General features: G+C 40.8%; 1 protein-coding gene across 3 annotated transcripts in view; it reads right to left on the bottom strand.

Moving 5' to 3' along the window:
• The window catches only part of Vcan (versican), a 98,618-nt gene that overhangs the window by 84,379 nt on the left and 906 nt on the right, over window positions 1–13,333 (bottom strand). For all 3 annotated transcript variants that reach the window (XM_057789528.1, XM_057789529.1, XM_057789530.1), the window contains exon 2: window positions 3,461–3,536. In XM_057789528.1, coding sequence (XP_057645511.1) covers window positions 3,461–3,530 — 70 coding nt within the window. In that variant the 5' untranslated portion in view covers window positions 3,531–3,536. The remainder of the gene's footprint in view (window positions 1–3,460; window positions 3,537–13,333) is intronic.

The raw sequence follows: 13,333 nt of genomic DNA, 5'->3' as shown, positions 1-13,333 counted from the left end.
GTTTTATTTGTTTGCTTTTCTATCAAGCGTGGGGATTCTGAGATTTGCAAATTCTGTACCTAAAAATCTAATTTACACTTACTGAATATTCTACAAGTTCACACTTTCCATCCTAAAGAATCAGCTAACACAAATAAAATATAGTTGCATTACCACAAATACTAAGGTTTGTTTTTAATAGAAAAAGAAGCAATTTTATAACAGTGTAGGATAGATGATACCTAATTCCTCAATATTTATTTCTAAATTACAATGGCTTTCACAATTACAAAGGAATAGGGGAACACATAGGATTCAGCGAAGCTATCAAGTAAAGAACTTCCTGAAATATGGAACATGATTTAATCACTCCTGCTGTAATGAAGGGCACATTGAGACAGAAGATGGTGTCCGAGGGCTACGGACTGTTCTGGCCATTCATAAACACACAGATACTAAAACTCTGAAATGAATACACTCTTACATAGACTCTAATCTTCAGAATAAGATTAACAAAAAGATGTGTGGTCAAAACTTTTGAGTATTAAGAGTTGGGTCTTAATTTACCAGGTCACAAAAACCAAGTTAATCACATCTAAATATTTAAGAGTTATCTTAGCACTCTGTAGTATCATGTAGATAAAGTATGCACATTTAAAGAATCTGCTGCCTGCAGGAACTTGTCTGAATCTAGTAAAAATGTATCCGGACAAAACCAGTGTTTACTGCTCTCACAGAAGGTTTGGAGTCTACATAAGTAAAGTAAAGGAGAACTGTGCATTGTGTAATGAATGATCCATTACTCCCCATGCTGTGCATAGACTCTGCACAGCGAAAATGGTGTAAATTCCATCTGTGCAGACAGAGAAAGGGGCACCAGACAAATATCAGATTGAGAATATTGGGATTTAGTATGTTCTTGTTCAATTCATGATCTCACAACTCTGCATTCTGTTTCGTACTATTAGAGGGATATTAAAATAAGCAGGTAAATGATCAGTAATTAAGATGGTTTCTGATGTAATAGGTATTGTTAAAGCAGAGTGCTAAAGCCAACGAATCAGTGTGACACAGTTGGTGTTCGTTAATGTGAACAATCAACCTTTAGAACCCTATGACCAACTAGAGTAGACAACAAAACCCCTGCTTCACCTGAGCAAGTTACTGTTGCCTAGTCCACTGTGAACGGGTTAAATTGGCTTTATTTGCATCTTAAATGTGTATACTTTTTACTTCTGCCTCTCATAGGAAAGAACTAAATATCCCTCACTTTAGATAAACATTGACTATGTGTATTATAAAAGATGGGGCCTCAAATGGAATAATTGAGTGATATTGTTAGCTTTAATGTTTTCTAATTCTTTGAAGGAAATACACAATCCATTGTTTTGTGTTCACTGTGAATCTTTATTTCAAATGAGGGATGTCTTTGTTTCTTCTTCCACTGTTAGCCAACCCAAACTTTTCCCCATCCTTTTGACACTCCCCGTCTTTAGTAGGTACTGTTTTTCTTTCCTCTCTGGTATCTTTACTCTTTGGAAACTTCTAAGAAGATGGTTTATGGGATATTAACAGATACTGGAGTCTAGACCCCTCATCCTCATACCCACCACCTGAAGTAAGTTATAAGTTTCATGTCCAACCCACCACAATAATCATCCAAAATTAACTCCTTGCTGCTATCCCTGTTCTCCTATAAAAATCTTAACAGAACAACAGCATAAGGTTTAAAGAACTTGATGTTACATATCCTTTGTGGACTGAAAACTTTTAGTGAGTGTTGGCGTACACAAAATAAAATCTGGTCTTCTAAAAAGCTTGCACGGTCCCAGACAGATAAGAAGTGTGAGACAATGGTGAGGGCTGTGCCTTATGCTTTCCTTCCCCATTCCCTCGCTCTGACACTTACTGGATGTGGAAAGCAATTGTTCTCCTTGGTGCTTCAGTTTCCTCTTTATAGCACATGGGTAATGGATGTTTTGGTTAATCAATGTTAAGCACTTAAAATAGCTTCCAGCTCGCAGTGAATCCTGTCTACGTGACTAGTGCTGCTTCTATTTATGTAAGCTGATCTCTGCTTATCTCTCTGCTTATATCTCCCTCTTTTCTTTTGATCACTACTGTCCTACAAGAGTAACTTTCCTGCTACTTGAACAAGTTTATCTTTCTAACTGAAAGGCAGATCTTAGTAGGATGGCAGCTCTTCACTCTTATTTCAGTTTGCATGTTACTTTCTCAAAGAGACTTGCCCTACTTCCCTCAACCGAAGCCACTCACTGGGATGCCTTTCTGCTTCATTTTCATCATCAGGAAATATCTAGCATGGTTATTTGTTTGTTTATTTCCATTACATAGAAAACAAAATTTATATTATCCACTGATATATCTGTGGACACCTAGAATAATACCTGATATAAAGAAGGAAATAAAAAATATTGACAGATGATAGAAGGATGGATTGGTGAATTGGTGAATGGATGGATGGATTGATGGCTAAATGGATGGGTGAATGGGTGGATGGGTGGATAAATGAACAAAGATGCTGAAGCCTTCAGTCCTAAAGAATAAATTAAAATATAACAAAAAAGAACCACAGAGGAAGTGTCAAACAAAAGGAATCACATATGAGAAGGAAGAAAGACAAGTTTGTGGATAGTCAAATTATTTCAGAAAGTCTGGAGCATGGGTGTGCAGAAGTAGCAGCAGGGTATGCAGAGTCCACAAAGCAGAAGAGGTCGGTGAAGCTCACCACGGGCCCTTCCAGTTAGTTCTTCCTGGTGTCTCCTTGGCTATACTAGAAACTAAAGTTAGAATTATAGGGTCCTCGCTGAATAGCTATGAAAGTGAAAGTTAGGAAAGACAATGTCATGTGTGCTCACTGGCCACTTACCTTTCATAAAAAAAAAAAAAAAAAAAAACAAAAAAAAAAAACAAAGGGAGAGGGCTACAAATACTTCTGGCAACATCTTTTAATTTTCCTAACTTAAAATTCTAGACTCCCAGATTTATTTATTTATTTATTTATTTGGTATAAGAAAGTCTTTAAAAAGCAGTCCAGAAGAAATTAGAATTTTAAATATTCTCAGTGCTCTAAAAGAGCCTTTTTACACGGTTCAACTTTGGAGGCCAGACATGCTAACACATATTAGTAACCTATCATTTGTAAGGCTCGAGTAGGAGACCCATGAGTCTGAGGCTAGCTGGACTACCAAATGAAAGACTGTCTCAAAAAACAAAACAGAACAGAAAAACAAACATACAAACCAAATGGGCTATAGGTTACCAGAAGTTTCACTCACAAGAGTTTGTTATTTTGGTCTGTTTGGTTTACTGAAATATGCGACATCCAGTAATACTTCAAGTACAGATCTTAAGCAATGCAGAGATTTTTTAAATGATTCTTAGCTGAAGTGTCTCCATCTTATAATTCCATTCCCCAGTGCTTTTTCACATCTTAATAAAGAACAGTTATTCTACTTACCTTTAGATAGTGCATGGGTTATTAATAAGGCTGAACACATCCATAAGACGCTTTTCATATTTATCAACATCTTGTCCTAGAAATGAAGAAAAACAAATTATATCACAAGTATTTATGGTGGTGGCTGGCCAAAAATCACATGTTAATAAGGAACTGAGTGCAATGAAAGAGGCAGATCTCAGTGGACTGTAAAAGCAGGGGGCTTGTCATACACGATATCACAGCATTGTAAGTATTAATTTGAGTCACACTTGAGACAATAGTTACCAAAATAATTCCAAGCCCTAATGAGGGGACTTACTACGCTGGGCTTACAGGTGATGGACACAGCTGGGAGGGCACAGGAAGAACGCTAGAAATAACAGTCTATGTAAATAAAGTGGAGAGTTGGCACGAAGAGGATAAAGAACCCTAGGAATCTAATCAGAATTAGGAACTTGAGTGTTGAAGGAATGAGAAAATGATGAATGTGATGGAAAGGAGGTGCCGCAAGCCCAAGCATGCAGTGTGACGTGACAACGAACACACCAGTGGCTCCGGCAAACGCTATCACCAGCCAGAATAAGGCCTTCAGAAGGTCTGTGTTATGGCTGAAGCACAAACAGCACCGACTGTCCAGCTGGCTGAACAAACAAAATAAACGTATCCCAAAGAGCTGTTAATGACAAAAGTAACCAGCTTTAAAGCACTCTCCAAAGCCTTCGAATCTCAAGAGTAAACAATGAAAGGAGATATCCTTCACTGAAAGTCAGAAAACACCGACCTTGGCTTAGCTACTAATTTACTGTACACTTTGGGAAAGACGTTTTGCAATCGGAGTCACAAAATGGGGCCTTCCAAGTCTGGATTTACAGAAACCGGCCTAGTAAGGATAAGCACCAGGGCTGGGGGTTGTTAGTGTCTCCATTTAAGTATCTTTCAAAGACCCATATTTGGAAAGTTTAGGCCGGAACTTGGCTTTGCTGGAGTTAGAGAAACTTCCAGAGATGGTACCTAGTGGGCGTTCTCAGGTCGTCAATGTGGCGTCCTCAAAGGGATTGTGGGCTGTGGCTGTCTTCCTCTCTGCTTTCCTATTGGCAGCCTATTCCACCACACGCTCCAGGGTGTGACGTGCTACCTGTCCACAGGCCCTCACCCAAGGCCAATCAATCATGCACTTCATCTTCCAAATCTGTAGAGCAAAATAAACCTCTTTCTGTGTACATAAGTTGATTGTCTAAGCTTTTTGTTATAGTCTTAGATCCATAGACATATTATTGTTTGAATATATTCAAGAACACTTTGTTACATACAGCCAAAGATATCTTCACTGGCTCATATGTAAGTTGGTACCCAATTGAACTCCCTTTGCCTTCCTTAGAAAACAAAGTCTGGACTGAAATAAGTAGATGATGAAAGATTCCAAGTCCAGTTTGTGCTCAAATGTATTTTAATACTCTGTGACAGCTACTTATTTGTCTTTAATAATATTCTGCATTTGATCTTGTTTTATAAATCTTAAACACTACAACCAAACTAAATGAAACTGTGAAATGCTTATGTTTATGGCTTTACTTGTGTTTTGATGGCCTGACAGTGTTTGAGAAATAAGAGATATTAATTTTACAGGCAAGATGAGCATTTATGTCATAAAATCATATTAAATATTAATATATGCAATCCATGAGTATTAATTTAATCCAGATAGAAAGCCTTCTTTTAATCATATTTCTAAATAATACTTTGTTTCTTTAAAGAAAAATTAGCCTCTTCCTGTTTTAGTTTTTAGGACATCTTTATAAAGTATTTTTTAATGTTTGAGCTCTACTGTTAAAGTGTCTTAAATTCAAATTCTGAATTTTCTACTTAAATTCTCAGATAATAAGGAAATAGGTATGCCTCTCTAAAGTTTACTTCTCTAGTTATTTAATTTTAAGCTTGAAAATTAATGTGCCCTATAGAAATAATTGCAAGGCCTGAAAATATTGCACATGAAATATGCTTGTTCATATCTAACATAGTCAGTACGTAGTGATGATTATTAAAATCAGTAACTTATGCATTCTACAGATGCTCTAATTCTTGCTTCGGGTCACTAAAAATAAAAGATTTGAAGCCTTAAGTCTTACTTTGGGTCACTTTATGTTTATAATAAACTACCATCACTTACGTTGGCTTCAGTCATTACTTTGAAATATATTTTACTGGCCAGAGCAGTTGCCCAGTGGGTAAAGGCGCCTGCTATGAAACCTGATGACCTGAATTTGGTCCCTAGGAACTACTTGGTCAGAGAGAACTGACTCTCTCAAGTTGTCCTCTGAGTTCTACATGCTCACTGTGGAACATTGGCAAATACCCAGATACCCATAAATAACACATAAATGTAACAAAATATGTTTTATATCCACAGAGCTACTTACTAATTCCCACAATATTCTATAGTTCTAGGTTCCATACCCCTTGAAGAGGGTTAGTAGACCAAATGTGTAATCAATATTTCCACTTTGAAGAACCAGCACTCCTTATGAATATAAGTGTGTATGTAGGACTAATTGAGATTTGAAACACATATGAAACTGTCTAACTGAATATTAATAATACCTAATAAAATATTGAACATTTCAATATTCAGACAGTCAAATCTTATAAAACCAAAAAAAATTATAAGAGTTTGACTCTAGAATATAACCTCCACATTCTTATTTCCTGCCCAGGACAAATGCCCAAAAACCTAACTCTTTATATACCAACCTTAATCCTTATAAACAGGTCTATATTTTTTCTAAGTTAAAGAGAAAAATCTGTCTTCATATCTACAGCAAGTCTTCTCACCTGCCCAGAGACTACTATTAAACCTAAATTTAGAGAATAAAATCAGTGCATTAAAAAAACAAAGAGGTGAAACACGTTTGGGATGCACTGGTATTAAATAACAAAAATGTGCTTGAATAAATTTCTCCAAAACAAATATGAGAGTTCTCAAACTAAATCCCAGATCTCCAACTCAGTGGAAAATGAACCAGAAGATCCGTATTCTGAGGTCCGTATTCTGATTGTCTGGTCACCAGCAGTAAGCACACAGCGGCCTCCCACCTTGAGTTTTGTGCTGGAGGTCATGGGTGCTCCAGCTAGCCTCTTCTCTATCTCCACTCATACCTGCCCCTGTCAGCACGTTTGCCACACTCAAGTTGAAGGATGCTCAGCCATGGCTTTGGTAACTATGTCTGAGAGTCGTTCCTGATTTGGGGTGTCTCAGATCTGTATATCTATTGTCCCATCATCAGCATAAGTAAACGTGTATTTCCCTTTTCTTTTTCAGTTTTGTGAGACCTACACATGTGTCTCTAAATAAGCTCTACCACGTTTCTTCTGCATCTGAGCCTATCGAATGAGAAAACTGGCTCTGTTTCTAGCACGCCTCCAACTCCCATTTCTATTCTTCTGCTCCAGCATCTCTCTGTCTGTCTCGTAAGTGTGGTCTGTCAGTGATAACAAATCTCTGTACATGGAAATACAGAGGAGATAAGCCTGCTAGTAGTCTCTATATTTAGCCATATACTTCAGTAAAGTCAAAAATAGGAGAAAAAACCATCGAACCCTCAAGGTCCAGCTGACTGCAGCTGTTTAGTTGCCTAGGAAACAAAAGACAAGGTCAATGGAACTTGTATCCCTGAGCAATGTTCGCAGAGAAGAGGGGCACCTCACACCAGGAATAGACTGCCAGGGCTCTATTAATCAGATAGTTAGTATTCTCCCTCATTCTGAGGGAAGCCTGGATGAGTGAAGGTAACCTAAGGACAAAGACACAATGGTTCCATCTACCATCCTGCCAAAGAGTTGTTCTGGACCACTGGTTGTCTTGGATACCTCAGTTACAAATTAGATATACTAAGCATTACATGTTATATTATAGTGCTTAGTAGTGCATTATCTCAGGAAGACTCTCCAAGAGATGCTCCTGGTTTCTACTTCCCAGTATTGACTGTACCACAGGAATCTGTCACAGCCGATTACCTGGATTCCTGGACCTAGACTCAACTAAGCTTTTTAGTGATGTCCCTTAGCACTCTGTTCCCCGCCAGGGACTCTGCTTTCATTCCTCCATCTCTGCCATGCTGTTCTCACTCTAACACATGACATTGCTTTTCTTATGTATTTGGGAATTATCTTCCTCTTTTAACCAACATAGAAACCTTAAGAGAAAACCTCTAACATTTTCTTCACTTCTAGTTCTACAATACTGTTTTAAAATGATGACCTATGTACTTACTTCATGTCACTAAATCCATTCTCTCTACACTGTCCCCTTCTATTCTTTCTATTAAAAACACATTTCCAATCAAAAAATACAATTTTCTATGGTGTAGTAGAAATGTTTACACAGCAAGTTCCTTGGGATGAATCCTTGGGATGGTTCAAAGCTTCAACCATTAAAAAAAATGTTTCAAGTCAGGCGTGGCAACTCACACCTTTAATACAAGCTCTTGGGAGGCAAAGGCAAGCAGATCTGTGTGAGTTCAAGAACAGCCTGATCTACAGAGCAAGCTCCAGGACAACCAGAGCTGTTACACAGAGAAACCCTGTCTTGAAATAGCAAAACTTTTGCTTCCGTCTGTATGTAGTAGGGAATACCTACTGGGCAGTCTGAATGAAGCAGGAAGATTGAAAAGGCAAAGGGAGTTAGGGTCCAGAAGAAATCTCAGAGCTTCCTTGCTACATATCCAGACCCTGCCCTACAATAGACCAATCCATCAATAAAACATTGCAAGGAAAAAACCTATGCATCTATCTTAAGTGATATTCCTACTGTAATCGGCATAACATGTAAAAGTAGAAGTTACAGATGAAAGAATACACACACTTGTCAATGCCCTTTGCTGGCAAATTTAAAAATGTTTGCTGAATTGTTTTCTAAAGAAAATGAACTTAATGAAGTCCTTATAATAATTTATAACTTTTGTTCTCTGCAACCGAGCCAACACACGTTTCCCAAACTTTTCCTTGACTGACTGGTGAAAAAGTAATGTAGTATGTTGTTGTTGCTGTTTTAGTGACTTTTTAAAAAGATTTATTTACTTTATTTTATGTATAAGAGTGTTTTGCCTGCATATATGCATGTGCACCATGGGTATTGCCTGATGCTCGTGGAGGCCAAGAGAGGATATCTAATACCCTGTAACTGACTTACAGATAGCTATGAACCATCCAGTTGGGAACTGAACCAAGGTCTTCTGCAAGAACAAGTGCCCTTAACCACTGAGACATTTCTTCAGCCCTTTTTGACTATTTTTTATAACTATTAATGGAACTGAAGAAATATTCTCACGGGATTCAAAAAAATATTTTTTGCAACACTACCAGGCTGTAATTTTGCCCAGTTTTTTTTTTTTTTGCTAAATTCAAGATTTGTTTTAACAGGCAGAGTGCATCAGTATCTCTCACTTGTGTAGTTTTCTATTTTTCAAAGCTTTTTTCATAGGTATTTTGGTATTTTAAACGTTATAACTTTATCCATTTAATAAATGATGACACTGAAGGTTCAGCAGTTCCATTTAACTTGGCTTCCCAGCTACAGCATCCAACACAAGCTTTCTGATTGCCAAATCTAGTGGTAACTCCATTCTGTCTCAGGTCAGGTTGAAACAATAACCTAATGGTAAAAAGACTGTAATTTATGACTTATTACTTCTGTGCTTACTATGAAATGGGTAATTTATGTTTTAAAGTATTTATTTTATTTTTAAAGTGTTGTGTATGCACGGACATGAATGCACACTTGTGTGACTCTGTGTGTGTGTGTGCATGCTAGTGTGTGTGTGTGTGTGTGTGTGCTAGTGCAGGTGCCTTCAGAGGCCAGAGGTGTCAGATTTCTCTGCATCTGGATTAAAAGTGATTGTGAACAGCCTGACATGAAGCCGAACTCCAGTCCTCTGCTAGAGAAGTGCACACTGCCTCACACACTCCACTGAGGCTCTCTGTGCTGAAAATAGGTAATTTCTGGCAAGCAGTCTATATTTGTACCTTCTTATGTATGAAGAACCTATCAAAAGAGTTTAGGATATGTAGTTAGCAAACACTTTTAACAAAGAGTCTATGTACAGACCACTGGAGAAAAACTACCCAGTCACATCCAATCCTAAGAACGTTACATCAGATTTGATTTTGTGTCTTAGATGTATTTACAGATTTTCATATCTACCAAGTCTAGATTATAAGAAGAAGCTGACAAATCTTCACTTATCCAAATGGAACTTGGTCAAACATGTCTTTACTTTCCCTTGTTCTGACTCCAAACGTATGCAACAGGTAGCCTATTTTTTCATACTAGGGCAAGTAACCTCTAACAATGAGTGATTGCCTGTCTCCTCGGGGGTGAGGGGGAATTTTTAAAACCCACTTAGCATAGGCATTCATTCTTATGCCACAAAGCGCTAAGAAATTCTGCCCTTCTCAGAGCCATAACCCATCTGAAATGTAGTCAAGGGATGTTTGACCAAGAATAAAGTCAACAAAGATGTTTAAACTCCAACCAGAAAAAAAAAAGAGATTAAGTATACAACTGTGGAAGAGGGAGTCGGTTGGTCTTTGTGCTTCCAGGGGCTCTGGGATGTCCTATTACTGACCAATCATTAACCTGAGAGTGTTTAATCATAGCCCTGTAAGGAGAGACTGAACAATGGCTGCATCACCCACATTAACAATATTCAGTTTTGAGTTAGCTTTTAATAACCTTTTCCAAACAGAAAGTTACTCCAATACAGATGGAGGTAGCTAGGAATACCAGAAGGATTGCCCTCCAACTTGAAAAAGCAAAGAAGGGGAGACCTGATCATAACCACCCATAAACCCGAGGAAATTTTTTTCAGACTTCCTTTTTTAAAGAAAGAACTAAGACTTATGAAAAGGCTTAACTTTTTTAAACCATCAAGGAAAACCAAACTTTGAACTCGTACATCAGTTCAAAGTGATAGTCTAGAATCCCATTCCTCTTTCCACCGCCCACAAGAAGATTAAGGACTGTGGACTTCCTGCTGGAGGAAGTAATTGCTCAATTGCTTCGGAATCCACTGGAACCCTTTGCAGCCTTAGTAGGGACAGGCAGATGCAATTTGTCAAATATCCCTTTCTTACTTTGGGCTTAGATTCTTTGAGATCCCCTCCTTGCTAAGTTGCTCTTACAATGGGAACCCACTCCGCCTCAGAAACTATCTGATGCTTCCTTGGTTGCTTTCCTATTAAAAATCAAAGTATTCCGTTTCAGCACGTTGTGTATTTCCTGAGTTGAACACAGTTGCCAAGCTGTATTTAACACAATTTAGGTCACAGCTTTTAGAGCGAAACAAAACCAATAATGGTCCAATAACAAACACAATTTAAGGTGAGAGAGTGGACCATTAAAACCTAGCTCTTCCCAACTAGAAGCTGGAGAATTTCAAGTGAAGATCTTTGTAGCAGCGTCCAATCTATATCGCCACACCCACCTCACATCCCCCCACCCCTCCTCAAGTCTTTTATCAACCATTTGGCCAACTTGTGGGACACGCCTACCCCCTGCCCACACTAAGGGTCCCGTTAAATACTCAGTTACACCAGCATTAATTTTGTCCATGGCTAAAAGTGGTCTTTAGGCAAATGTGAATGTATTTAAAAACGAGTGCAGGGAACAATCACAAACTTGTCTGATTTTCATGCCAGTAGTTGACTAAGTGTAAATCTTCCTTTCTCCTTTTAAAGTAAAAACCCTGTACCTTGCATGTCACTCTCAAGAAGCAAGAGGGGGAAAAAAAGAGTATTTTAAAGGCTTTTAATATGAGCGTCTAGTGCCATCTGAGCAGAAGTTGGGTCCGTTCCAGTTTCAGCGAGCCTCAGGAGCTCTAGGAGGCATGCCAGCCAAGGCCCCACCCGGATTCAGCCCAGTCCCGCCCCAGTTGGCCACAGTCGCTGGAGACCTAGGCTGAGTGGATCGCCGGAGCAGCTGTGCAGCTGTCTCGGAGCCCAGGAAGTCACACCCGTCTCGCGCCCTTAACTGAAGCTCCAGCCCACGTGGCGGATGGCGAACCCCCGCCGCTGAAGGGAGTACCTAGCAGCGTTCCTCCCCAAAAGCAAGATGAGCTCGGGTAGGCGGGGCGGGACCACCTCTGCTTATGTAGTCCCTTCCCAGGCAGAAGCAGGCAAAGATGCGCTTGCTATCGCCTTGAACATAATGGGCACAAAATTGAGACCAGTATTTCGAAACCTGGCTATTTGTATTCATCTATTTCGTCTTCTTTCCTTTCTTTTTCCGCCTACCCTCCATTGTCCTCATTCCTTCACTATCTTTTCCCCTCCTTTCCCTTGCTTCGGGGCGCCGTCTCCCTAGTTTCCACGTGCAACGCGTGTCCCGGTGTGGAGGAAGTTAAGTTAGATTAGGGGACATTCTTCCGCAAGAACCTGGAACTCGGCCCTAGCATTGTGCTCAAGGACCTTAGCTAAATTTGCCGGAGCAAGTATCTGTATTACTTCTCTTAAAGATGAGCAAATTGCATGTCAAAAAACCTCAAACCTGGCCCAGTTGCCAGCCTTGTGTGTGTGCCCACCCAGCTGCAGGCGCCGCCCAGAGCGCCGCGGGAAGCCAGGGGGACTGAAGAAAAGGAGGCCCTGCTCTCGGGACGACCACATTCCCTTCTTTCCATTTCCTCCAAACCCCAAGATTCACGTCCCAGATTCTGAAGTGGAAAACTGACTATTGAAAGGGAACCGGGGTCTTCTCTCTTTGAACCCAAGGATGAGAAAGCGGTTTACGGGCCTTCTTTTTCTCCGCTTGTGCTAAATTCCTCCATCAGGGGGAGCTCACACCTACTACAAAACTCCCTATTCCTAGACATCTGGGTTCTGCGAGTCTGAAAGACCCAACTGCAAGCAGATCTTAAGGAGCGCACCGCCCCCCTTGCTCCTCCCTCTGGGCCTGCCTCCTCGGACAGAGAAGGAAGGGATTTCACACTAGCCATTCATTTGTCAGCCATGGGGGAGGGGACGCAAAAGCAGAGAGGAGGCAGAGAGGGGTGAGAGAGACGGCAGAGAAGATGGAGACAGAGGAGACACAAAGATGAGGGGACACAGATAGCGAGCTTTACTCGAGGCGGTACAGCATTGCAGTCTGGCGGGGGGTAGGGCGGCTCTCTTCCCCTTTCTGCAGGATCCCAAGAACACGCAGGACATGCGGAGGCGTACTTAGTCGGATTCGAGAGTAAATAGTTTAGACTATGACATTATTTTTTTACCCCTATTTCTTCAGTCTAACCCCTTGACCGCTCCACGCCTATTGACATGGAGAACAAGCCAGGACACCCGGGATGTCCCGGGTCTGCAGGCACCACCGAAGTCTCTGCAATGCCCACGCCTACTCAGGGCTATGGGACTCTCCAGGCTAGGACGTCCCCGGGGACTCCCAGCACGCGTTCTCTGCCACCACTCTACCAGCGGGTAAAGTTGCTCAACTGAAGTGAAGAAATGAAAGCAGAGCGGGCGAAGACACATAGCAGGGAACAGAGGACCTCTGTAATCCAGGCGAGAAGACTGGACCAATTGGTCCCTAACTCGGGTCTCCGCGCCACCTTTGTCTGGAGAGCTCTCTGGGTCCTGGTTTGCTACTAAAGATGAGGGCGACAAGTTCCCATTTTGCTTTCCAGGGCGAGGGAGAAAAATAGTGCACATCTCTCTGGTTCAGGGCAAGCTTTCCCGCCCAGGAGCCTCCCAGACCTCCACGGTGTTCCAACAACCCCACCCCCAACCACAGCTCCTTCCCTCCGGCTCCGGCGCACCACGCGCAGGACAAAAGAACACAGGGGCAACGTGAGAGAGCTTTGACAGCCCCCAAGTCGTCAAAGAAACGTAACCCCAGTACCCTGCCCAGCC

This window comes from Chionomys nivalis, chromosome 15 (genome assembly GCF_950005125.1).
Source record: "Chionomys nivalis chromosome 15, mChiNiv1.1, whole genome shotgun sequence".
Classification (NCBI taxonomy): domain Eukaryota; kingdom Metazoa; phylum Chordata; class Mammalia; order Rodentia; family Cricetidae; genus Chionomys; species Chionomys nivalis.
The sequence above is the reverse complement of the archived record's forward strand: the minus strand, read 5'-3'. Positions and strand labels throughout refer to the sequence as shown.